Below are 26,428 nucleotides of genomic sequence, written 5' to 3'. Positions count from 1 at the left end.
TTCATGAAGCATCATTTTCGCATTAGAGGGGACACACATGGGCATATTTTTTGCATGGTCTTACAGTTATGCTAACGTGTCTGGTGCACCATTTCTCATCCAATGATTAATTATTGCAATTACTGCAGTTTATTTATTTCACAGTTGGTAGAGTTGTTAATGTGTGTAGAAATTGTAACCAAGGTTTGAATTGCTTTTTATATCTGAGATTTCCCGCTGAAAGCCAGCACGTGCTAGTTTTATCACTGAGATTTCCCGCCGAAATCTAGGTTGCGCTAGTTTTATCACTGAGATTTCCCGCTGAAAGCCAGCACGTGCTAGTTTTATCACTGAGATTTCCCGCTGAAATCTAGGTTGCGCTAGTTTTATCACTGAGATTTCCCGCTGAAACCCAGCACGCTAGTTTTATCACTGAGATTTCCCGCTGAAAGCCAGCACGCGCTAGTTTTATCACTGAGATTTCCCGCTGAAACCCAGCACGCTAGTTTTATCACTGAGATTTCCCGCTGAAAGCCAGCACGCGCTAGTTTTAGCACTGAGATTTCCTGTTGAAAGCCAGGACGCGCTAGTTTTATCGCTGAGTCTTCCTGCTGAAAGCCAGGACACGCTAGTTTTACCGCTGAGATTTCCCGCTGAAAGCCAGGACGCGCTAGTTTTCCCTCACACTGCCGCACTGTGACTTACTGCTTTGTTTAAGCAGCGGACAGACTGCTGTAGTACCTCTGTGAGAATGTAGTGTGTTAAGCTTCTGCTCGATTTGGGCCTTACTCACAGGAACACTGCATGTTAACACTGAGGCCCTGCCCCCTCCCATTTGCCCTGCATTCTGCATTTTCTGCCCCACTCACCTCCCTTCTCACATCTACTTCTGGGGGCAAATAAAAAGAATAATAATATGAATCAAATCCTTTTTTGACACATTTGTATCACACACAGTAAATCAGATTTACTCAATGTGAACAGATCTCTCTCTCTCTCTCTCTGTCTCTCTGTCTCTGTCTCTCTCTCTCTCTCTCTCTCTCTCTCTCCCTCTCTCTCTCTCTGTCTCTCTCTCTCTCTCTCTCTCTCTGTCTCTCTCCCTCTCAGATGAAGCAGTCCCTAGAGAAGCTCCACAGAGGGATCATCATCACTCCAGAGGTACAGCGGGAGCCCCCCTCCGAGGACCCCGCAGAAACCCCCACTCAGCACTGACCCCCCACCCCGCCCCGTCCACCTCAGCCCCCCTTCATCCCTCAGCCACCCCACCCCCCACCCCCAGGGCCCCCGTCAAGTGGACGTGGGTAATAATGGAACTTATAATGGAAGGGAGGAGCGCACAGGAACGCTGGGACAGTGTGATTCACCCCCCGGAGTCCAGCTCAGACTGTAACCTGTGCCTACCACTCCCACCCCCCCATCCCTGCTGCAGATGACCGAACCAGTGCCGCCCACCCCCCCCCCCCCCCCCCGAACCAGAAATACCCCGGGCGCCACTGCCACCACCGCCTGGTGTCCAAACCGTTTCTGGGCCACAGTCAGCGTTCCAGTCCTTACAGCATGGGGATTGGGCAGAGGCGCTGCTTTATGCCCCTCCCGCTGATGGGGATTGGGCAGAGGCGCTGCTTTATGCCCCTCCCACTGATGGGGATTGGGCAGAGGCGCTGCTTAATGCTCCTCCCACTGATGGGGATTGGGCAGAGGCGCTGGCCTACGCCCCTCCCGCTGATGGGGATTGGGCAGAGGCGCTGGCCTATGCCCCTCCCGCTGATGGGGATTGGGCAGAGGCGCTGGCCTACGCCCCTCCCGCTGATGGGGATTGGGCAGAGGCGCTGGTCTACGCCCCTCCCGCTGATGGGGATTGGGCAGAGGCGCTGGCCTATGCCCCTCCCGCTGATGGGGATTGGGCAGAGGTGCTGCTTTATGCCCTTCCCACTGATGGGGATTGGGCAGAGGAGCTGCTTTATGCCCCGCCCACTGATGGGGATTGGGCAGAGGCGCTGGCCTACGCCCTCCCGCTGATGGGAATTGGGCAGAGGCACTGGTCTACGCCCTCCCACTGATGGGGATTGGGCAAGATACTGGTCTACGCCCCTCCCGCTGATGGGGATTGGGCAGAGGCGCTGGCCTACGCCCCTCCCGCTGATGGGGATTGGGCAGAGGCGCTGGCCTACGCCCCTCCCGCTGATGGGGATTGGGCAGAGGCGCTGGCCTACGCCCCTCCCGCTGATGGGGATTGGGCAGAGGCGCTGCTCTACGTCCCCCCCTGCTGGTGACCTGAGAGTATTTGGGGAAGGACAGCTGCTGCTCCCATTCCGAAACATTTCAGAACTGCTCTAAACGGTCAGATCCAAACTGCCACCCGCCGAGGACACGCCCTGCCGAAGTTCAGCAGCGCGGCGAACGAGGGAGCCGAAGTAGAGGGGCATTCTGGGAGACTGGACACGGACCCGCCAGTCATTTCCCTCCTCGCTTCCCCTCGTCTCCTGCGGACTCCGCCCGTCTGACCCGGAAGGAAGTGCGTCCGCTCGGCCCCTCCCCCGACGGGGGGAAAAAAAGAATCATTTCACAAGACTTTTCTGCAAGGAAAAGCCAACACACTCCTTCAGTTTTTTTTTGCTTTCTCTTTCGGTTGTCCGGCTCCAGTGTGAGTGACGGGTCGACGTTTGGCGAGGCCGAGTGTGTGTGTGTGTGTGTGTGTGTGTGTGTGTGCGTGTGCGTGTGTGTGTGTGCACGTTCAGCCGTGACAGTATTTATTATCAGACTGGGGGGGTTTCTCCTCGGTCTCGCTCTTAGTCCAGAGTCCTCTCTTATGTTCTGTGTTCTTTTTTCACGCATGGACCAAGGAAGGGGAGCAGAACGGTAGACATGTTACAACGATTCTAGCAATAATGATAATAGAATTTTTGTGTAATTAAAAAAAACAGTTTGTGTGTAGAAAGAAGAGGAAGTTGAGAAGTGTACCTGTTGTGGTGCGAGACGTGAGTGTGCTGGAATGAGACCCCCGCCCCACTGCCCCCCCACCTCCCCCCCGCCATTTTGTTATTATCGTTGGTCTTGTTTGTGTTGTTCGTCTGCCTGAGCCTTTGGTCCGCACCGGCCCAAAAAGCTCCACGTGCGTTTGGTTCCGAGGGGCACGAGACCTCGTTTCCGGACCCTTTCTGTGCCACCCTGCACCATCGTGATCCAGACTGAACCGCTGCGGTCCAGATTGAACCGGTGCGGTCCAGACTGAACCGCCGCGGTCCAGATTGAACCAGTGTGATCCAGATTGAACCGCTGCGGTCCAGATTGAACCAGTGTGATCCAGATTGAACCGGTGCGGTCCAGATTGAACCGGTGTGATCCAGATTGAACCAGTGTGATCCAGATTGAACCGCTGCGGTCCAGATTGAACCGGTGCGGTCCAGATTGAACCGGTGCGGTCCAGATTGAACCGGTGCGATCATTAACGATTGTATTAATGGACTCGACTTGAACATGATCGGGGTTCCTGTGGACTCGACCAGACAGAATCACAGATTCAGTTCGTCTCTCAGTTCACTGGGCTGGACTTTAAGGACCAACCGAAACTTTTTTTTTTTTTTAAGGCCCGGATGAAGAAAAGGGAAATTGGCAGTATTGTGTTCAGTTTGTTTGGTCTGTATTCACATTTTCAAACTTTTTTTTATTGTATTTTTAGCCTCATAACATTCTCTGTTAACTTTTATTTACTGTCTTTTGTCTTTATCATTCACTTACTCATTCACTCATACATATACACACACACACACACACACACACACACACACACACACACACATACATACACTAATGCACATACGCACGCACGCGCACACACACACACCACTCCTGCTCTCGTTCTCTCTCTCTCTCTGGTCATCCTTCTCTTTTCTGTCACTCTTTCATCGGCCCCTCCCCCTCTCCTGTGCCCTGAGGATCATGCGTGTGAGTGTGTGTGGGGGGCCTTGCTGGGCGTGGCCCCGCACGCAAGTGATCAAAGCCATATTTATTTTGGGGAGGGAGGGAGGAACGGGGCAAACGTACTGTACTGTAAAGGTCTGGTTGTTCAAGATACTGTGTGAAGAATTAAGTCTAAAATATGCAACAGAACGACGTTCGCGTGACTGTTTTTCTTCTGCGTGTGTGTGTGTGTGTCTGTGCCTCTGGTGTGGAAATGTTTTCTTTTTCTGTAATATAATTCTGGGATGCAGTGTGGCGTTTCGACGGTTCTAAGCGAGGTAGCAGAAGATTGACGAAGGCACTGTAGAAACGGACATAAGACCGGTGTTGCATTATCAGCCAAACACAAGGACTATATGCACCAATCACAGAGCATGTTGGTAACAGCCATCAGAACAAAGGGAACAGTGATTGGTGGATATTTTGACACGGCCGAGAGGAGCTCCACAAACGACCAAACTGCTCACGTAACCCAGGTGAATAAATATACAGTGTGTAAAAAAAAAAAAAAAAAAAAAATTATAACAAGAAAAATGGTGGCCAGTGCATACCGCTGCTCAGTGGATCGGCCAGATCGCCATAGCGATCGCGCACGAGCACGGCCACAAACGGCTCGTTGGACATTCCAGATTAGGGCGGGAAATTGGACGTGTTCCGCCACACACGTTGGGCACCAAGTTTGTATTCAGCACAACGGATTAAGGAAAAGAAACGGTCTCGGGTAAAGATGGCGGTGTTTACTCCTGGGGTGTGGGCGCCCTCCGGCGCCTTGCTCAGCGGTGCTCGTGCTGTGGCCCGTGCTCCAGGGTTCCCGTCGGCCCGTCCCACGTGACGCAGAGCCGACGTGTCGCTGGGCAGCGCCCGTGCGTCCGGGCTCCGGGGCTGCCAGACCCGGCAGGCTTCCTGGGCGGAGTCGGGGGGGCGGTGAGTCACAGGTGGGCCTTCAGCATCGTCGCCGTTCTCACAGAACGAGCCCACGGATTAGCTCCACCAATCGGAGGACATTTTGTAAGCGCGAGTGGGGAAAATGGCCAGCAGTGATTGGTAGATACTGTTACTACAGCCAGAAAGCCCCCACCCCCGCCCCTCAGGGAGAGAGAGCATGTGGTGCTGTCTGTAGTGCAGCCAAGGGTTCGAATCCCTGCTGTGGCACTTTGTGTACTGTAACCCCATCTTTGTCTGTAGGCCTCTTTCTCTAAAAAAAAAAAAAAAATGCATGAAAGGAGGACAGAATGTCTGCTCTCCTTTTTAGAAAAGCTAAGTATCGACCAGTCTCTGCCAGCATCAACTCCATATGTCTTTATTTAGAGATTCCACAGCCCCAAACGTCATGCTTATTTCCATAATCGATTAATCATGTCTGGTAAAGATATGTGGCAGTAAAAGAAGGATCAGACAAACCAAACTCGAGCATCATGAAAAATACCAAGCACACGTCATTGTAATTTATTTATTTATTATGTTTTAGAATTTCTACAATTTTTTCAATTATTTTTTTTGGCAAGCAACATTTCCACATCTACATATCAAGTGCAAAAATGAATCCTGTCCCAAATAGTGGGGGGGGGGGGGGGGGGGTTTGATTTGAGTGCATTACTTGCATTGTAAGGTTGCTTGGTGGACTTGTGTTTGATCAACACTGAAACTCTTCATTCCTTCACAGCAGAAAGTATGTGTCTGTTTTGATGCAGGATTGACTGTTTTAGTTCAGTAAAGACAATTAAAAAGCACACATTTCCATAAGTGGTGGCATTGGACAGAGATATCTGATATGCTACAGAGCCAATATTCAATTAAAGGATGCCACTTTGAATGCGTTAATTCGCACAGGAGCAGAGATAACAGGCCAAAGTGACCTATTCCTGCAGTTAACACTGTTCTCGCTGGCTGACACAAAATGGGCAGTGGAGAGGGTGGTGACCTGCCACCTACCAGAGTGCCATCGACACCTCGGTTGGCATCTCTAAACGCTGTTGACCGAAACGTACCGTACCGCTTCGATATGCGTAAAACGTTTGTCTTGTGCCCCCCCCCCCCCCCCCGCCCATCTCTCTCTGTCTCACGCTTTCTGTTCTGCTGGGCAGTGTAACTGTACCCCAGTCCTTTTAAAAAATATTCTAAGAATACCCCCACCACCCCCACCCCCGCCTTTAAAAATTAGACAACATTGTCAGTTTGGCAGTGTCATGCTACTGAAGGTGACCCGCCCCCCCCAGTTTGTCAGGCAGTGAAATGCTGTCTCTCTGGGTGTAAGCCGGAGGAAGTTCACACGGTGTCGGGGAACAGTGCTGCCTGCGAGTAGCTTTCGAAAGCACAGTAACGAACGGGAATGCCGATGCCTGCAGGTGTTATCAGCGTTGGCATTCTAACGAGATGGAAGGTATGAACTGGACTTCTTGGGGGCAAGTGTAGGCCCTACTCTGGGGGGGGGGGCGTACTAATGGGGAAATTGGAAAACTGACAGTTGGATTTTGAGGGTCAAGTGCAACATTTCAGACAAATCTGCTGCATTGCCAAATGAAGAAGGTTACCAACGGTTGCTTAAGTCACACAAGTGTACTTTCGTTGGTTAATCTCATATCAGTGATGGAACGGTTAACCGATTTCCTTTGGTTTGCAAAAAAATTGCATAGCCTAATATTTCTGGGCGTAGAACACTGGCGTCGAACACACACACACACACACACACATGCTAATTAAACCAGTAACCTGTATTCATGAAGCGCTGTCTTAAGAATCGGCTTAAACCGAGGAACAGTACCCACTGAAAACGTTTTTTCTTTCGCCCAATTTTATCCCCCATTTGGAGCGCCCGATTGGACACGGCCGCAGTCAGCGGATGCCGGAGGGCTCTGCGACAGCACACATTTTCGGAAGTGCGTGATGTCAGCAGCTGTTCCCTTTCACACCACGGCCCACGCGCTGTAAGCTCGCGCCGAGGCGAAAAGGCGGAAGACCGATCGTGTGCGGCTTTAGCAAGCGAGCTAGCGGAGCCACGAGACGCAGACGAACCCGACTAGAGCCCCCCTAAACCTGGCGACAGTACCGCCGATTTCGCCTTTGTGACAACGGCACAGAACGGAACTCGGGCACAGCGGTTGCTTGGAAACCCAGGCGATGTTCACGAACGTACAGAGCCGTGGGGTGGGCGTGCGGCCGCCCCTGCGTTTCCGAGACCTCCTCTACCAGATACGAAAGATTTACCGACCAGGAATGGCGCGGATTGTGCGGCAAAATAAGCTTATTTCTGTGTCTCGAGATTCAGCTGCTTCCAGTCCTTGCTGCACCTTTCGTGACAGGTGGTATGCCTTGCTAATGTTTAACACTTGTTCAGGAGGCTAATTACACGGCCAAATAAATAACAATGAACTACTGCCATAAACAGTACAGCTGTGAGGTTGCGTATTAAGTGATTGTGCTATTTCGAGTATTTCCTACAGCATCAATTATATATTTACGCATTTATCTAATGGGATGTGGAATGCATATTTAATGCATTCAGATTACAATGAATTACAACCGCCATCATCCTAATGCCTGTTAAGTAGAGTATAACATGCAGCAATTGTGGGTTTCTCTATTAATTTGGCTTCTACACTGAAGTCCCCATTGGTCATGTTTTTTATTTGCTAGACCCATGGGCTTGAGGGGATAGAAGTACCCTTACCCCCCCACTCACCCCTCCCCCCAAAAAAACAGGATCTTAGGTTCTTAAGTCACACTATATTATGCCAAAGACGGAGGAACACAGAGGACTCTTCTGTATTGTCAACATCCTAAACCATAACTTCCTCTTGCTTTACTGGTTGAGTACATGAATCGCTCTAAACCAGACTCTAAAGAGGACTTTAAGCCAGACTTAAGGGAGGAAATTAAACTCTTTGAATTTTCCACCCTTAAGTGCAACCTTTCAGTCCTGTTGGCTTTCATGAATACGGGCGTTTGTGTTTTTCACAGACACAGTGAAAGTCAGCAGGGATACAGTTTCATGTCACAGTGCTTTGTCAACCACGCAAGTCATCTCTGAGGCCACCATTTTGCATATGGAAAATCATGGATTTGGGACTTTTTCTGACTCGCACACGTCAGAAGCAGTGTTTCGTTGGGGTTTTTTCTCGTATGGCTACTAAATCATATGGGCCATGTACGGTTCTTTCAGCACTGCTAATTTGGGAGAATTAGGGGTTCAAGAAGCACAAGTGAACATTTCCTTCTATTAATTTTGTTTCCCAAACATTTCTGCTAATGTGAGAGGAATCCCACATCGAGGTTTGTTTTTAATACTCCATTCATTTAACGGTCGTCCAGAAGTTATGTATTTTAAGAGACAGAGCTGAATGTGTTCTTTGATTACACACAAAACGCATGCACCATGTATCGGGTTAGGTTGTATCTCTAAACCCTGAAGGAAAACATTTACAATGGACAGAAGCGTGGCATACGGTAAACACTTTTTTTTTTCTAAAATTTTTTTTTTTTTACCGCGTATACCTGTATCCCGCCGGGACCGAATTCCATACGGTCGGTGCAAGCACGCCCGTTTTTCCACAAAGATGGGTGTGTGCAAAGTCACAAACAACAAAATAAATGAATAAGAATACAGTGTTCCCCCTTTTGCCATCGAAAACCACGACAATGCTTCCTGAAGTTAGCGAGGCAGTGCTTAGTCTGCCCCCTGCAGGCAGTGGAGAGAACAGCGGCGTGAGGGGCTGGTTGGTTACTCAGCAGTGGGAGGCGACTGTAAACACAGGTAGCCACTCCAGTAGAGCTTGCAGCCCGTCCTCTCACGCTATGGGGTTGCCAGACGTACGGTTTTTCGTCCGGAATGGTTTTCTAATTATTTTCCCGGTTTCCTGTCGGAACTGTACCTCTCAGCAATCAAATGCACAGGTGCAAGCACGGGTACATTTCTGCCATCAGTCAGCCTGCTCGGACCGGCTGATGGCAGAAATTAACCAGCAGTTTGTAATGAATTTGCACGTCATTGACTCCCGGGGTCCGATGGAAAGGCACCCCGGACTGACAGCTCCCGACATCACAGCTTGCAGCTTCCAGCTGCGCACGTTGTCCGGTTTTTGACATACTCCACATCTGGCAACCCTGCTCACGGAACAATCCCTCTCAGTTCTACCTTCACCACTTTCACCGTGTAGATAAAGTCTCTGCTTAGGGAAATGCCTAGCTTGTAGTTTTTATTTTTAAAATTTTAGAATTCTGATCTAGTTTTGCACATGAACCCATCCTATTCCTTTCCAGTACCGCTGTCGAAATCTAGAGAGAAGCAGCTAGAGACTCTACAGACAAGTTAAGACGATGTTAGGATCTTTCCTTCGACACGTCTCGATAGCATCTTAACTGTTTACAGAAGTGGAGGTGTCACTTTATACAGCGTGGTGATAATACATGAAGCCAGCAGATTTCTGGGTACATGGATGGAGAGAGAGCTACACTGACGTATACAGGTATTATCTCTTATAGACTCATATAATGTAACGAGAGAGATTTTCTAGATGTGCACATAGTTATATACATGTCATATTCAATATTACATGAATGTTTTACATGAGCATGCTATTCTAAGTCTTTGTTTCGTCAAAGGTCTTTTCCTGCCCTTGGTTATCAGTAACCACGATTCTCTGTGGTAATAGGTTTTTTTTTTCTTTCTTTTAACTTTTTCTTCTCTTGTTCTTCTTCATTTTCCTTAATCTCTGTTGAAGCTGAAAAAGGGAACAGCTTCCTTCCTTTTCACAGTTTACTCACTGAGTGATGAGACAGGTGGTTGGGGGGTTGTGAGGGTTCTATTTGAGGGGGGGGGGGAGCGGGTGCCGTTTGGGGACGAGGTGGTTGTAGGGGTGATCAGAGACACCCACCGGACCCTTTTTTTGGCCTGGAATTGGAAAAGGGGACACTGATGAGACACGTGGGGGTTCAGGGGGAGCCCCCCCCCCCCCCCCGCAGGGGAGAGGTGAGGAGGGCGTGGCCGCGTGTGTCGCTACGCACCGCCAGAAAACTCACCTGTGCTATTCCGCCTCCTGTACGCCGGCACAGTTATCTTTACTCTCCGAGGCTATCGCTAAGTACTCCGCTCTGAGAGAGAGAGAGAGAGAGAGAGAAGGAAGAAAGGAAGGAAGGAAAGGAAGAAAGAGGGAAAGAGAAGTCAGCGTGCGGTCCGCTTCCTTCTGCCGCCCGTGCTAGCGCATTAGAGCGTCAATAGCAGCCGCGGTACGCCACAGAGCTGTAGCGGGCCTGGTCTCCGGGCCGAAGCTAAGAAGCAAGCGAGCCACTGCACACAGTCCGCTACACTGTGTGTAGTCAATCTTATATTAGAGTTATATTTAAACCTACATCTTATATTTCCTCTTCTATTACGTTTTTGCAAGATGAGGCAATGAGGTGAGACAGTTTCACTCATTTCAAGATAAGCCAGTTGGGATAAGATAATTTCACTTAAGTTAAAAGTGTCTTAAAACAAGAGAATGTTTTCTAACTTAAGAGAGAAAAAAAAAGATTTTTAAGTCTCATTCCAAGACTAAAACATTTGCTAAGACAGCCTTTGTTTTGCAAGAGAAGAAATAACTTCATGGAGGGAGGGAGAGGAGAGCAGAACGGAGGAAAGATGGAGGAGAAAAATGGCTACTCCTTCATGTGCACGTTTCTGTGTGGTGGGGTTCCCATCAGCTGTGGCTGATACAGACGGGAAGCTTCCCCTTAAACTGATCATTGGTCTCAACCTGTTTTCATTCATTTTCGTGATTAATGAGTGTGCCCGTGATTAATGAGCGTGCCCGTGATTAATGAGTGCGCCCGTGATTAATGAGCGTGCCCGTGATTAATGAGTGCCCGTGATTAATGAGCGTGCTTGTGATTAATGAGTGTGCCCGTGATTAATGAGTGCGCCAGTGATTAATGAGCGTGCCCGTGATTAATGAGTGTGCCCATGATTAATGAGCGTGCCCGTGATTAATGAGTGCCCGTGATTAATGAGCGTGCCTGTGATTAATGAGCGTGCCCGTGATTAATGAGCGTGCCCGTGATTAATGAGCGTGCCCGTGATTAATGAGCGTGCCCGTGATTAATGAGTGCCCGTGATTAATGAGCGTGCCCGTGATTAATGAGTGCCCGTGATTAATGAGCGTGCCCGTGATTAATGAGTGCCCGTGATTAATGAGTGCGCCCGTGATTAATGAGTGTGCCCGTGATTAATGAGCGTGCCCGTGATATGAATCATCCATCGGCAGGTAAAGACACAGCTTCCTTCTTCACATCACGTTACGGAGATTAAGCAACAAATTCAATTCAGAAAAATCAGTTTTAATAACTTGGCACGCTCAACGAAAGCGGCTGAAGGAGGGGGCGGGGAGCACGGAGTTGGACGGAGGGGTAAAGGGAGTTGAACGGAGGGGTAAACGGAGTTGGATGGAGGGGTAAAGGGAGTTGGACAGGGGTAAAGGGAGTTGGACAGGGGTAAAGGGAGTTGGACGGAGGGGTAAACGGAGTTGGACAGAGGGGTAAACGGAGTTGGATGGAGGGGTAAAGGGAGTTGGACAGGGGTAAAGGGAGTTGGACGGAGGGGTAAACGGAGTTGGACAGAGGGATAAATGGAGTTGGACAGAGGTAAACAGAGTTGGACAGAGGGGTAAAGGGAGTTGGACAGAGGGGTAAATGGAGTTGGACAGAGGTAAACAGAGTTAGACAGAGGGGTAAATGGAGTTGGACAGAGGTAAACAGAGTTGGACAGAGGTAAACAGAGTTAGACAGAGGGGTAAAGGGCGTTGGACGGAGGGGTAAAGGGAGTTGGACGGAGGGGTAAAGGAAGTTGGACAGGGGGTAAAGGAAGTTGGACAGGGGGTAAAGGGAGTTAGACAGGGGGGTAAAGGGAGTTGGACAGAGGGGTAAAGGGAGTTGGACGGAGGGGTAAAGGTAGTTGGACAGAGGGGTAAATGGACGTTCTCGGAGGGTTAAAAGGGAGTTGGACAGAGGGGTAAAGGGAGTTGGACAGAGGGGTAAAGGGCGTTGGACGGAGGGGTAAAGGGAGTTGGACGGAGGGGTAAACGGACGGGCAGTACTCACGCGCTCTCTCTAAGAGCTTCCTCCCCTGCCACTGAGATCTTCCTGTAGCAGTACACCATCTCCACCACCAGCCACACCTGCAGTCCAATGATGGACACGTACATCATCACCTCCGACAAGATGGACGCCGTGCCCCTGGTGGCTGGAGCGGAGAAAGAGCCAGGACACGTTCGATCATCAGTTCAAAAAAAATATGTGAGCACCATAATGTTTGAAACAAAGAAACAAAGACATGTTTTTAATTTTAATTGGTTTGGCTCTGTGTTCCACAATCTGTGCCCCCCCCCCCATCCCGTCCCTGTGCAGCCTACCCTTGGCGACCACGTTGAGGGTGATGAACTTGGTGGCGTGGGTGCGGAACTCGTAGCTGGAGAAGGTGAGGACGCGGTCGAAGAAGCAGCGGAAGACGCCCGTGTCGTTGAAGGTCACGTTGAGGATGTAGATCGACCCGTCCTGAAGGTCGTTGGTCTTCTTGCTCCCGTTCCAGTCTATCCGCTCCCAGAAGCGGTCGTCCATGATGCTGGGGCTCTCGGCCTCATAGCTGAATATCTGCGGGGGGGGGAGGGGGGGGAAGGGGGATCGTGCGTGGTTACAAAAACCATAGCAACGAGCGAGAGTTCTTACAAGCACCTTCAGCAATTGCCTTTCAGGGCAATGTCACGTGCATGACAGTTTGACATTTAGCAGACGTGGTCACCAGAGTGACTCTGTGCCCTGCTCACTTCACCACACGCCGTGCACCACATCAAAGGCACTTTATCTGGAAGCCAAGCGTAGACATGGTAACACAACCAGCAACCTCTGCATCACAAGCCCAGTTCTCCAACCATTATCCTCCACTGGCTGCCTACAGGGCATACTCACTGCTGACACCAAATGCCCGCCCCACTCTGTGTGCCTTTAATTGCGACTGTTCTCATTTTGACGGCACAAATCCGTCGATCTCAGTGCAAATGCCGCCATTTTACACGAGTTCAGGATTCCAGCAGAAAAGAAGATCCATCAGCCCACTCGCCCAGCCGTCGAAACGCAGAAAGAAAGAGTCTCTCGAAAAGGTCAAACGCCTCATCGTTACGACGATACGAATGTTAATTCTCAAACCAAATATTGGAGTCCATTTTCCTTCCGCTAATGCCACTGAGCCTCAGTTAAGGCCGGGCTTTCTGCACCAAGCCCAGTCTCTTCAATTCAGTCGCAATTCATCTAAAGCAGTGGCCTCCAACCCTGGTCCTGGAGAGCTACAGGGTCTGCTGGTCTTCACGGTGACTCTGCACTTCATGGATCAATTGATTACACAGTTAGCTTGACTCACCGGGTGTCTTGGGTCTCATTTGGGTGCTGATTTTAAGGTGAAAACAAAAACCACCAGACCCTCCAGGACCGGGGTTGGAGACCACTGATCTAAAGAAAACTCAAATGTCAGCCATTTAAGTGGTCTCCTATGAAGTCACATGACTTTCCACCTCCTGTGTCCTCACCCACGGTGGTATGATCTCAGTTACATGACTTGATCTCTGCTCTACCTCAGTTCAAATTTACTACTCCATCAGATTCCCCCCCCCCTCCCCCCCCCCAAAAAAACAAAAAACATTTGCTTCCTGGTTTAGCACAATTCCAGAAATCCCAGAAATCCCAGAAATCCGAGCAATCCCAGCTGTCTCACATGCCTGTCCCACCGGCAGGACCCTTGGGTTTGGGTAGGCCACCTGCACACCCATTTGTTTACTCAGTTGGCACTTAATTTGGGGGCTCTTTGACCCGACTACAGGGGCGCTGCGTCTGAGACTCACCACCCAGACCCCCCGAACCGCTCACTCCACACTCTGAGCCACAAAAAGGTCCTAAACCCTTGATGCTGGTCCAGCCAGGAATAGTTCCTGGAAGGTCACTGGGTCAAATCCCAGCAGCTGGTCCTGTACACTTAGTAGATTCCGTTATATTGCTGTTGACCTAAAAGTTTTTATCTCTACTGGTAATTTGAATGATGGGAGCCAGCACGAAAAAAAGGATCTTTTTAAAATTGTAATTACATTTTTAATCAGTAATCCAGCCACCTGTGCTCTGTTTTTTTTTTTTGCATACTAGTATGTGGTTCACATCAATTATTTTTTTGATTCGTCTGCTCCTGAAAATCCTCACTGAGTATACGCGCAGCTTTCCGAGTATGAAAGGCCGTCGTTGTCTGAGGGTACAGACGAACGGACGAAAACGGCGGAGGGCCACAAGGGCTCGCGTAGTCGCGGTCAAGCGGGAGGGCGCCTCCGCCCTGCGTCGGCTGCGTAAAAAGCCTTTTCAGAGGGCCTGAAACAATCGCTTCTGCGTGGGCGGGCTGCCCGACCGCGCTCTGCGCAGGAAGCGCAGGGGCCTGCAGCTGACGCCGCGGAAACGCGCTGCTCATGAAAAATGCACGACGAGTGCATCGCCTCCTGTCTCTCCGGCGCAAGGCAGAATGTTCCCCCTCCGCCTGGAAAAAGCACCTACCGTAAATATCCACCGGGATTTGCGACCCCCCTGCCCCTGCACCCCCCCCCTCCCCCACCACATAAACGCTTATTGGGCATATTCTTTTTTCTTTTTTTTTTAACGATCCCGTGCCACGCCGTGAGGCACGGACAGGGTTCAGAGCCGGGGTTCAGAGCCGGGGGTCAGAGCCGGGATTCAGAGCCGGGTTTCTCATCAGGCATCGATCGGATCGAAGCGGAGCCGGTGGCCCTAATGGACATGGTTCTGCGGGGGGATGATAGCAGCGACGACGCCCTCCTCATCTATCCCGTCTCTGGACGTCCAGTCATTAAGGACATTAAGGTTTTCTGTGGTCTTTAAAAAAAATAAATAATAAATTTAGCGTCCGACGAGGGGCTGAGTCAGCTGCTGAGCAGGGCCGATTCCCCCCCCCTCCCCCCCTCCGATTTGCGACCGCAAGTGGCGTTCACACGCAAGCCCCCGCCACCGATTCAGGGGAGTCCTCCTCCCACACGGTCGCGGTTCTCCCGCGAAGCAGCAGACATCTCTTTTCACCCGCAGACCAGAGCTCCACCGCGGGCCTGGCACGCTCTCGCACAGACAGAGCGGGGTCTGAGGAAGACCACGCTGAGCTCGCACAGACAGAGCGGCCTGAGAGACCCGCTGACTCCCGATAGAGCGGTCTGAGAGACCACAGCTGAGCTCGCACAGACAGAGCGGGGTCTGAGGAAGACCACGGCTGAGCTCGCACAGACAGAGCGGGGCCTGAGGAAGACCACGGCTGAGCTCGCACAGACAGAGCGGGGTCTGAGGAAGACCACGGCTGAGCTCGCACAGACAGAGCGGGGTCTGAGGAAGACCACGGCCATTTCATGCGCGGCTATAACACGGCGCCCTGGTTTGACCAGTAGGGGTCACTAGAGAGCGATGATACGCAGACCCTCAAAACCTACTGAAGCCTCCCATACCCTGGCCAGCAGTCACCAAGCGCACATCGCCCTGTGGCGCTGTCACAGTCGACACGGGCACGGTCCGAAAATTGATATGAGACCGCAAGGCTTGCCTGTTGTTTGTTGTCTGACAAAAAAGACAATCGGGTTTAGGTTTTCCAATCGAGCAGTTCCACACCGGCGTGATAAGTCTGTGCTCTCAGGAGAAATATTTCTTCATCTTCATTGTTTTCCCAGTGGCGCCAGCCCCAGGAAAGGTGACGGGTATGTGTTATTTCATTCACCTGGGTTTAGAAGCTGAGTATGTAATTGTTCCATAAAGCCAAAACCAGGTTACAAGATATGGTATTATTTGTTATTATTATTATTATTTGCGGACTCACCAATTTCCCAACAAAGGAACCTGATTTATTGGCTTCGATGTGCCGGCAACTGTGAATTCAACAGAAGGAGGACGCTCAACAGGGCGTTGAGGGCACAATCTCGCACTCACCATAAACAAACGTGTTCCTGCATTCAGCAGCATCAGCACAAACAGACGCAGGTCGAGCAGGTCCAACAGACACCGGATCTCAGCGGCCAGTAATGGCTTGCATTTATAAAGCGCTTTTATTTCCAAAGTGCTTTACAGTTACGAGAGGGAAACTCTGCTCAACCATCCACCTAAATGACGCATGGTGGCCATTTTGTACCAGAAAGAGGTGAAGAGGGAGAAAACGATTTTAGCCAGTTGCACTGGGGCAGTGAGAACCCTCTCAGTGCGGTGGTAACCAACCCTGTTCCTGGAGATCTACCATCCTGCAGGTTTTCACTCCAACCTTAACAGAGTGCACCTCATTCAACGGCTAGTGATTTCACTGAGCTGCTAATTAGTAGAGTCTGGTGTGCCACCTTGGGGTTGAAATGAACACCTGCAGGATGGCAGATCTCCAGGGACAGGGTTGGTAACCACCGCACTGAGAGGGAGATTAGGTGGCAGGTTGAGAGAGCCAGGCTGGGAATTTAGCCCAGACAGCGCGGAAACCTCTTTGTGACGAGCTAGCCCGTAGCTAGCCCATAGCTAGCACATAAGCTAGCCCGTAGCTAGCCCGTAAACTAGCCTGTAGCTTAGCTAGCCCGTAAGCTAGCCCGTAAGCTTGGCCGTAGCTAGACCGTAGGCCGGCGGCGAGCACTCACGTGCGAGAAGTCGCTGTCCTCTTTGGCCTTGAAGTACCAGTCCACCGTGGCGGTGGCGGGGACCTCGCCCCTCATCTTACAGGAGATGCAGCCCAGCTTGAACCCCTGTCCCGCCACTGCCTCCGTGTCGGAATCCACCTCCACGCAGGCCGCGCGGCACAGGGGCGCTGTGGAGAAACCCAAAAACCGCGTCAGCCCCCCTGCCGAGTGAGTCGCCCTCCCTCCCTACTGACCAGCTTCTCAAAAATATGCGCCCACCTGGTTTTTCCCCCACACACTCCTCAAAAATGTACATCTATTTTCGTATACGCACAAAACCATAAATCATCTTAACGCTCGCAATGTTGAGTATATATGTGGTGGATTGAGCATTTAAAGGCCAAGGCCAAAGTTTCACGAAAAGAGTCAGTCATCTGCAAGCTATTTCAGACTTTTTAAAAAAATGTAAAATTTTTATGGGCTTGTTCGTATTGCTCTAATTTTGCATGCTTTATTAATACATTTTTGTTGTTGCATGTTTATTTCCTCTCTTGTAATCAACATATTTTTTGTTATTGATCTTTTAGACTAGGAGTCTTCACACAAAATCATTACTGTTAAGCTATGAGGTCCCAAAATCTGTCACAAATTCTGAGGGGAAATAAATAGCCAGTGAGCAAGCTGTGCATTCCTTATTCCAGAATGTTTTAACTATATTCATATATAGATGTGTAAATCTATATATGTAGCAAAGTCAAGTGAACGGTCATTGAATAACACACCTGTGACTCCAACAGGTTCTTTTTCACACAGCTCACTGTGGTTTGGACAGAGCCGTCTGCATCGCTCTGAACCAATGATCTTGCGCTATTTTCAACTTTGACCTCTGGAGATGCTTTTCAACCATTACAGGAAGGGGGCAGGAAACACACAGCAAATACGGTCAAGTAGCAGAAGCCAAAAGGCCAAATTATAACCAGGGAATGCAAAGTAAACGATCATATATTCTACCATCAGTTTAAACTTTATGCATGTTGACTTTTTCCTTATTTATTTCTTTTTTACAGATCATTGAAACGTATAAAGTACTGCTGTTTTTTTTTAATAGGCAGTGCACACAATTTACAGGTAAGAAGCGATTTAACACTGACAGAAAGTGAAAGAGACAGAGGAAAAGGGATACGAAGACGCTGGCGAGAGAAAGAAGGGTAAGGGAAGAGAAAGAGTTAAGACACAGAAAAACAGTCACGGTTGCACGGAAAGGGATGAACGGAAGGAAAGAGAAGGAATAAAGGAATAAAGGAAAAGAAGTTAGCAACAACAATACAACCACATAGCTACGTCCACGCTGGGAGAAGGAGGGGGGAGGATCCAGAGAGAGAGAGAGAGAGAGAGAGAGGGGGGGGTTAACAGTCATGCTGTAGAAGGCAAAAGGCAGACAGAGAAATTGAGAGTTAACGGTGTAGTACAATTGCACGTGGAGCAGTATGATTTAAGTTCATGCCAGCCGGCGCTCTTATAGAAATCTGCCTCTAGTCCAGAAACTTGATATATGAGAGAGACAGAGAAGGACTGAGGAGTACTGAAGAGAAAGAGAAGGAGTCAGCCCAGGGGATGCTGATGGTTGAGATGGGGGGGGGGGTGATGGTGTAGGATCGCTGAGAGAGTGAGACACAGAGACAGAAAGACAGAGAATTACACAACGTAGCAGAGTTCTTGTTTTCATGTGTGGTTACTGTTCATTTGCTTCCTTTGTGTCTTGTGTGCGATTGTGCAGTAAATATATTTTATTTGGCACTGTACACTTCGGAAATACAAAATGTTGTGGTTTGTCTTGCCAATAAAGCAAATGGAATTGAATTGAACTGAATTGACAGAGAGAGAGAGAGACAGAGAGAAAGAGGCAGAGACAGATGGACAGAGAGAGAGAGAGTGAGGCAGAGACAGAGAAAGAGGCAAGCAGACAGACAGAGCAGGAGAGAGAGAGAGAGAGTGAGCACCACACTGCAGAGCAGATGCTATTACACACTGAAAACAAGCGTGCGGAACAGAGGGAGGCAGAGAGAACAGGGGGAGGAACGGCCAGGGATCAAAGGAGCGAGGGATGACACGCTGACAGGCCGCAGCGGAGAGGTGGAGAGAGTGAGACGGAGGGAGAGAGGGAAACAGAGAGGGAGGGAGCGGAAAAAAAAGACACGCGCAAAATGAGGCTCGTACATAATTCAGTCCCGCTGCCAGCGCGCTACCCCCCAAAACGCGACATCAGATTCCTTTAATGTGACAGAGGGCGGGACGTCGGCCCTGTTACGTGATCTGCGTTTTGGCGGGGATTACGTTTTACGCGGATGAATTCCGTAAAACTGCTGGATGCTGGGAAAAGCGTACAGCCATTTTAATCTCGCGCGCAATCAGAGTTACGCGTTTATGGAGAAAAAAAGGAAAGGACATGGTCTGCGACGTGAAAGGGCCTTCCTGTGCATGGGTCAGCCCGGCAGTCAAAGAGGAGGCAGCAGGTCCCTGTTTTTATGGATGAATGTCGGCGGGTATGTGGCAGGTGTGTGAGCCACCCCCCCCCCCCCCCCAGGGAAATACACAACATCCACGCCCACTTCCCAGAATGCTCCACTGCAGGGAGGGGGACACTTGGCCACAGAGATGACACACATCACACTCCTGTGGAATGACCAGTCATAAAGGTGCTACAGAAACACACACACGCACACATACGCGCACACACACACTCACACATACACACACACACGCACACACACAAATACGCGCACACAGACACACACGCACACACACACACACACACACACATATGCGCACACACACTCACACACACACAGACACACTCACACACACGCTCTCTTTTTCCACTTCTCTAAGCGTATTAAATATGTCTCCCATTTTTTTCCTTTTGAATATTTTATAAAGTGAGGAAACAGTAGAGTAAGCAGTCTGTCTTTCATTTGCCCTTCTCTCCTTCCTCTGTATAGATGGCCACACACACACACACACACACACACACACACATCTCTCCACACAACACACAATGACGACACACACACACCACACAGCACACATGAGCACATCACAGGCACAACGCTTCCTCATGCTGACTACACGCAGTATCTGGCAGATTAGCCTGTTATATGTGGCTGAGCTGGCATGTGGGTTGCCAAATCCTGCGAGGAAGCAGCGAAGCATCACGTTCAGGCAGCAATTCCAATAATTACAGGTTCAATTCTCCCCCCTTTTCTTTCTCATCCTGGTTCCTCTCTCTCTCCTCCCTCCCTCTCTCCTCTCTCTCTTTCCCTCCCTCTCTCTCTCTCTTTCCCTCTCTCTCAATCTCTCTCTCTCTTTCCCTCGCTCCATCCCTCTCTCTCTCCCTCTTTGACTATGCGCTTATTCTCCTTCAAACACTCTGTTATTAATGAGTCTCATCCCCAGCTGGTTATGGAAATATGTCCTCCCTGCACTGTTCCTCTCACTGTGCACAGAGCAAGTCCCCAGTATCCCCTTGGGGGTGGGGGTGGGGGGGTAATTGTGTAGTGCTGTTACCCATTTGAATATCAGGGCTGAATTTGAATCCTCTAGCAGTAGCCCAGAGCAAGCACAGCTTATATTGCATACTCACATCCTCACATACATGAAGCCTATGGATGTTATACATCGACAAATTATAATATTGCTTTAGTGAACACGTGTGAGAGTATGTTAGAGGCGCATTTCTGCCGATTCCCCTAAAGATCATAGAATACATTCAATCACTGAACACTTAATGAAGTATCAACAGTTTTAAAAATAAGTTATTTGAGATCTTTTGGATTGGCAGAAGGAAGTTAAAACTAATCCTCCGAAGAGCAAAATGAAGAATACAATATGAATACTTTCCAACCTAATTGCATCCCATATTTACCTTAAATGCAGTCAATTTAAAAAAATGTAATACTGAATTACATTTCCATAATGGGTTTTAAGTATTTTTCAGCACAACATTTCACGTTACATAAACATTTAATCCGTTATATTGACATTTAATAGCTTCCGGGATTTTGCCCTTCATGCAGTATAATCCGGCAGTTAGCCTCTGAGCCTGATGAGAACGAAGCAGAGCGGTGTGCGGATTAATATGGATCACCGGAGCCCGGCGCGCTCGGTTCGATCAGGGGCGTTCCCGTTCCCGCAGGTGATGAAACACCAGCGGGCCTCGCTGCCGTATGGGCCCTGGGCCCAGCCCGGGCTGAACCAGCCCTCCGCACCAGAGGAGGCATGCACAGGATGCCTTCAGACTGCTCATGGGCTCACACTCTCGCTGGCTCCATTGCGCTCTCTCTCTCGCTCTCTCTATGTTTCTCTTAATGTCTCTATTTCTCTTTCTGTCTCTCTCTGTTATTCTTAATGTGTGTTCCTTTCTTTCTCTCCCCCCTCTCCCTCTCCCTCTCTTCATCTGTCTCTCTCTGAGCTGCTCCCCTCCCCCCCCCTCCCCCTCCCCCTCCCCCTTCTCCATATCTTCCCCAAGGCTGAGGGGAATTAGACCTGAGATGGAAGGAAGGCCAGTTGTAAATCTTGTCGCTGGCACGCTCCCTCCCTCCCTCCCTCCCTCGCTCGCTCATCCAAATCAGCCGGGAGCCCGCGCGCGTGGCAGCAAGCGTGGCAGCGGTTGCAGCGTGCGGTATGCGGGCTGCGGTATGGGGCATGTGGATGCGGGTATGTGGCATGCGGTAGTGCATGCGGTATGTGGGCATGCTGGGCATGCGATGGGTTGGGCATGCGGGTATGTGGGCATGCGGGTATGCGGGCATGCGGGTATGTGGGCATGCGGGTATGTGGGCATGCGGGTATGTGGCATGGGTGTGGGCTGTGGTAGCGTGTGGATGCGTTATGCGATGTTGTGTGTGTGCTTTTTGTGTGTGTGTGTGTGCGTATGTGTATGTGTGTGTGTATGTGTGCGTGTGTGGGTTTGTGTGCTCTTTGTGTGTGTGTGTGTGTGTGTGTTTTAAATTTGTATTTAACTAAAGCTTGTGCACAGGCAGCTGTACACTCTTACGCTCCTCTGTCCTGTCGTAATTTTAGCGTGACGGTTGAAAGTGCGTTTTTATGCAGCTGGGTTGGTGCGTGGGTGTTTTTAAAAGCCCGGAATACGGCCGTCTAGAGGGATGGAAATCTGGGCTGAGAGACATTTTTGCGTGAATGGACTGGGGTGGAATGGACTTCGTGAAGCAGGATTACGCGGGCATGCGGGCATACGGGCATGTGGGTATGTGGACACGCGGGCATACCCACATCCACACGCTCTCCTGGCACCTCCTGCTCCTCTGGGAGAAAAGCGACCCGCCCTTCGGGGTTGGCTTCATCGAGCTGGGTGCAGTTGCATAACAGACTCACCGCCATCACTTCCTTTCTCATGCTCTCTCTGACCCCCCCTCCCAATACTGCACATCCCCCTTCTCCCCTTTATCCATCCCTCCCTCAGCCCCCCCCCCCCCCCCCCCCCCGACATAGGGCCTCATTCATCATCACTTGGGCGTAGAGCGTAGATCGTAGGGGGGGCAACAAACAGGAAATTTTCTTTTGGATTTTTTTTGGGGGGAGAACACTAACAGTAGCACCCAATGCTGGACAATATAGGGAGGGAGACCATTTTATGTCAAAAGTTGCAGGGCGGGGGATTTGTCCCCCCCCAGGATCAAGGAGCGAGACTCCTTCTTTAATCGAGCCTGTCAGTCTGTCCCATTCCTAGTGGGGAGGGCAGGAGGACTGTATTAACCCACTGAGATTTGGTCCCACTGAGTGCCACTTATGTGCTGCAGATGCAGTTAAACTGCGCTGCAGCCATTTCATTAGTCAACTGAAAGAAAACATACGCAACTAAACTACAGCAGCATGTTTTACGCTTTTAAAAACAGCCATGTACCAACCCAGCTGGATAAAAACGCACTTTGAAACATCATGCTAAAATTACGACAGGACAGGGGAGCGTAAGAGTGTACAGCTGCCTGTGCACGAGCTTTAGTTAAATACAAATTTAAAACACACACACACGCACACACACCCACACATGCACACATACACACACACAAAAAAGCACGCATACACACCCACACACGCACATACACACACACACACAAAAGCACACACACACACACAAAAGCACACACACACACACAAACGCAAACACACACACACAAACACAAACGCGCACACACACACACACACACACACACACAATTGACACCATTTCAAAAACAAATAGCAGTTCAACAGCGCACCCACGCAGCTGTAATTGCAGCACACATCCATACAGGGCAGCAGTGGTGTGTGTGTGTGTGTGTGCTGGGGCGTGCGGCCTGCATATAGCATCTGTCCTGGCACATCAGAACAGCACCATCAGAACTGTGCCGCTCCTTACTAACCAGGGCCATGCAGTGTGTCCGCATTGCTTATCTCTGTTACCACGGTCACAACACTTACTTTGTATCATGACTAGCCATCTGCCCTACTTACTCTTCACCCCACCGCCCTACTACTACCTACTACTTACTCACCTACCCTACTTACCACTACCCTGCCCCCTACTATACCACTACTTCACCCCCACCCTGCACCCTACTTTACCACTACCCTACCTACTATACCACTACCCTACCCCTACTTCACCCCTACCCTGCCCCCTACTATACCACTACTCTACCCCTACTACACCCCCACCCTGCCCCCTACTATACCACTACCCTACCCCTACTTCACCCCCACCCTGCCCCTACTACCTACCTACCACCACCACTGCCCTACCACTACCTACCTACTCCCACCCACACCCTACCCCTACTTCACCCCCACCCTGCCCCCTACTTCACCCCCACCCTGCACCCTACTTCACCCCACCCTGCCCCCTACTTCACCCCCACCCTGCCCCCTACTTCACCCCCACCCCGCCCCTACTCACACGCGTGACGGCGGCGGTGGCGGTAACGGCGGCGGTAACGGCGCTGAGGCCGCGGTCGGCCCACTCACCGTGCAGGGCGCCGGCCAGGACGGAGGCCAGGAGCAGCAGCCGCAGCGTAGCCATACCGACGGTCGGCCGCAGCGTAGCCATACCGACGGTCGGAGGGAAGAGGCCCATCTCCGGGGTGTCGCTCCGGGACCGGGACAGACAGCAGCTCACCGCCAGGCAGTCCAGAGCACCACGGTGCTCACGGGGAGCCCAGAGCTCCTTCAGAGAGTGAGGGTGGGGGGGTGGTGGGGGTGGGGGGGAGACACACACACAAAAAAACCCTGGGGGTTGAAATGTTAGCTGACACCGGGAGCACCTGGTGCGACAATGCCAGAACAGTCGAGCCAGGCGTCTCCTCTTCCTTCCGTCAAATCTGCATTGGGTCCTTGCCCAGATCAGTCTGGATGCAGGCCTATCCTCCCTCAGCCTGCTACTGAAAGGAAATATGTTCTACGGGGTGCAAAACCCCCCCTCAGAGAGTGCCGCTTTAACAAGGCGCACAACCAGCCTCAGCTACCCACTGAAGTCCCGGCTCGCTGTATTTGATGACAGCTTGTGAAACGAACAGGAGAGGGCCTCGAGTTTCAGCCACTAATTGTCCACAAGGCCTTTGTCCATCTGTTCAAAAGCGTACAGGCAGGAGGCGACGCAGCGGGGGCACTCCTGTGCTTGCCAGTGTCGGCGGCTCGAGCGCTTCTGAAACGTCACCGTCAGCACGCTCGTCCCAAAACAATATCAGGTGTGGACATTTGCTCAGCTGCAGACTTCAGAGCTTCATTTACGGAAGACAATATGCAACTGCTAAAAAATGAATGTGACTGTAAGGTTTTTTTTTTTTGTGCGCGTGCGAAGATTATCCCGCAAAGCAGGAGGAAGACATCACGCAAAAGACAGTAGATTTGGAGAACTATGTAATGGACCTGGGTCAATGAGGATCAACAAATAAACCTGTTTTTGAGAACATTCCTTAAGCATTTGCAAGAACTGATATGATTCGAATAAATTCGAACGCTCAATAGGTCGGAAGTGCTAACGTCGTAGTTATTTCAAAGCGATAACGAGGGAAGCATTGACATTCTTTTTTTTCTTCTTTTCTTTGGCTGTATCAATCACAGTTCAAACATGACAACGCTTATTGCTTTTTAAACTTACGTTATTGCTGATATTGTATGAGAAAAAATGATACCAACAACCAACTAAATGGCGGTGATTTTGCCGTCTAAATTGTGCTGATTATAACATATAGAGCCGCTTTACAACCGGCAGAGACACCAAAACATGAAGTACAAAAAGTATGGCACTGATAAGCCAAGCAATCTGCCGCCTCCTACAGCAACACCATTCATGGAAATGGACGGTTCTTAACGTAGTCTACCTATTTGGTTCTCAACGCATGCAATTATATCTTACGAATTTGCTTCTTTTTTTTTTTTTTTTTTTTTTGTATTTTCAATACAATCCGACGAGTCGTTATCGAAATAGGTACGTGAGGAAATGACCATAAACCAAAAAAAAATTCAATAAATAAAAAATACGCAGGCTAGCGAGAAATTTCTCACAAAAGAGCAAGGTAAATGGAATTCATCCAAATACCTGGTCCGTTATCCAGTTTTTTCTCTCTCTCTGTTCCATAAATTCTCAGATTTTTCTGTACCAATCTTATGCATATACAAAATTTCACACACTAAGTCTCCCGATATATGGTTCCCTACACGACCGATTATCCCATTTGGTGCAAGTATCCTCTTCTGTCCACGTCTGGTGTGTTTTTTTTTTCTCCCCTTAGCTCTCACCTTCACTGCGGTAAAGCGAACGGCATCTTCTTTTCCAATGTCCACTCCCGGTAAGAAAACTGTGTAAGTCCGTCCGTCCGTCCGTCGGAAACCTCAATCGGGAGGTGAATGCACTGGCCAGCACAGGAGAGACCGAAAATCAAACGAAAAATGCACTTGCCGACCGCCGCAATGTATTTGGGGGAAAAAAAGATACGCGAACGCTTAGCCTACAGTGTTTTTTTTCCTCCCGTTGGAAAGGAGAATCGTCTGCAGGTTAAAGGAAGGATGAAAGACAGTCATGCATGCAAAATCATGTGTCGGCGTAATTGCATAGCCTACACAAGTAGCAGCGTCTATTCAGTCTTTAGGATCGGGAGAGAGATTGGGGGAGGGAGACGGGAGTGATGCATTGCAGTAGAGGGATTGGCGAGAGGGGAGGGAGAGGACAAAACGTGCATGCGGTTGGAAGTTGTTATGGCAACGCTGATTTAACGTAGGGCTCGCACACAATTTAAAATAAATAGCGTTGGCAAAAAATCACGTTTATTGTTTGTTGTGTGTCGCCTACAGTGTGCAAACACAGAACTTGCGTAATATTAAAGGCTACCAATGCGGAAACATGGTCCCTATTCTTTTTTTCATTCGACCGCAAATCAATACGATAATCTGTGCTAACAGCTGGAGGGCTTTAAAAGAACACAGCCAGATTAAAGCTGGTTTTAAACAAGACTGAAAGCGACTTATCCAAGTGCACGTGTCTGAATGCACTTTTTGACGGAGGCGGATGAGACGCTGACTGCGAGCACGGAGAAAACACGGCTTAAACGACCGCCTGTGGTCGCGAGGCACCTTTCCGTCCACAGCACAACACTCCGCATAGATACGCTTCAGTTCTGATTGGTCAGAATCTGTCCTCAGAACTACAAACTGTTCTTTTAACATTATATAATATGCAAAGTCTATATTCAAGATTTTACATCTCAGTTTTATATAAATGAATTACAAGGCAGCAAAAATATATATTTTTGTTAAATTGAAATATCGTTTTTTTTTTTTGCCGTGTGTAGAGTGACTTT

At 49.8% G+C, this 26,428-nt stretch overlaps 2 protein-coding genes and 1 long non-coding RNA gene across 4 annotated transcripts in view; 2 read left to right on the top strand and 1 right to left on the bottom strand.

The window, feature by feature from the left end:
• The window catches only part of gramd1a (GRAM domain containing 1A), a 30,953-nt gene extending 26,864 nt beyond the window's left edge, over positions 1–4,089 (top strand). Inside the window, exon 20 of the mRNA XM_064304943.1 lies at positions 1,087–4,089. Coding sequence (XP_064161013.1) covers positions 1,087–1,191 — 105 coding nt within the window. The 3' untranslated portion in view covers positions 1,192–4,089. The remainder of the gene's footprint in view (positions 1–1,086) is intronic.
• Positions 4,090–5,525: 1,436 nt separating this feature from the next.
• On the top strand, positions 5,526–7,308 carry LOC135237637 (uncharacterized). The gene is made up of 2 exons (XR_010324881.1): positions 5,526–6,373; positions 6,466–7,308. It is a non-coding gene; the product is annotated as an uncharacterized LOC135237637 (long non-coding RNA).
• A 1,820-nt stretch (positions 7,309–9,128) lies between these two features.
• On the bottom strand, positions 9,129–26,183 carry scn1ba (sodium channel, voltage-gated, type I, beta a). 2 transcript variants are annotated; one of them, XM_064304909.1, is made up of 7 exons: positions 25,371–26,173; positions 23,598–23,796; positions 16,599–16,765; positions 12,321–12,558; positions 12,010–12,151; positions 9,955–10,026; positions 9,129–9,826 (listed from the first exon to the last, which is right to left on the bottom strand). In XM_064304909.1, the coding sequence occupies exons 2-6, from the start codon at positions 23,704–23,706 to the stop codon at positions 9,960–9,962; spliced, it is 723 nt and encodes a 240-aa protein (XP_064160979.1). In that variant the 5' UTR covers positions 23,707–23,796; positions 25,371–26,173; the 3' UTR covers positions 9,129–9,826; positions 9,955–9,959. The 2 variants fall into 2 exon arrangements, with proteins under 2 accessions (XP_064160979.1, XP_064160986.1); XM_064304916.1 differs by lacking the exon at positions 9,955–10,026 and having other exon boundaries at positions 25,371–26,183.
• Positions 26,184–26,428: the final 245 nt, after the last annotated feature.

The sequence above is a fragment of the Anguilla rostrata genome, chromosome 1 (genome assembly GCF_018555375.3).
Source record: "Anguilla rostrata isolate EN2019 chromosome 1, ASM1855537v3, whole genome shotgun sequence".
NCBI classification, from domain to species: domain Eukaryota; kingdom Metazoa; phylum Chordata; class Actinopteri; order Anguilliformes; family Anguillidae; genus Anguilla; species Anguilla rostrata.
Note: the sequence above shows the minus strand (reverse complement) of the source record. Positions and strands in the feature narration are given on the sequence as shown.

Excerpts from the sequence above, each read along its gene's own strand:
- scn1ba (XM_064304909.1), bottom strand. The coding sequence starts at position 23,706 with ATGGGCCTCTTCCCTCCGACCGTCGGTATGGCTACGCTGCGGCCGACC. Across the intron at positions 16,766-23,597 it reads CCTGGCCGGCGCCCTGCACG|CGCCCCTGTGCCGCGCGGCC; the intron begins GTGAGTGGGCCG and ends GTTTCTCCACAG. Across the intron at positions 10,027-12,009 it reads GAAGCTCTTAGAGAGAGCGC|AGCGGAGTACTTAGCGATAG; the intron begins GTGAGTACTGCC and ends TCTCTCTCTCAG.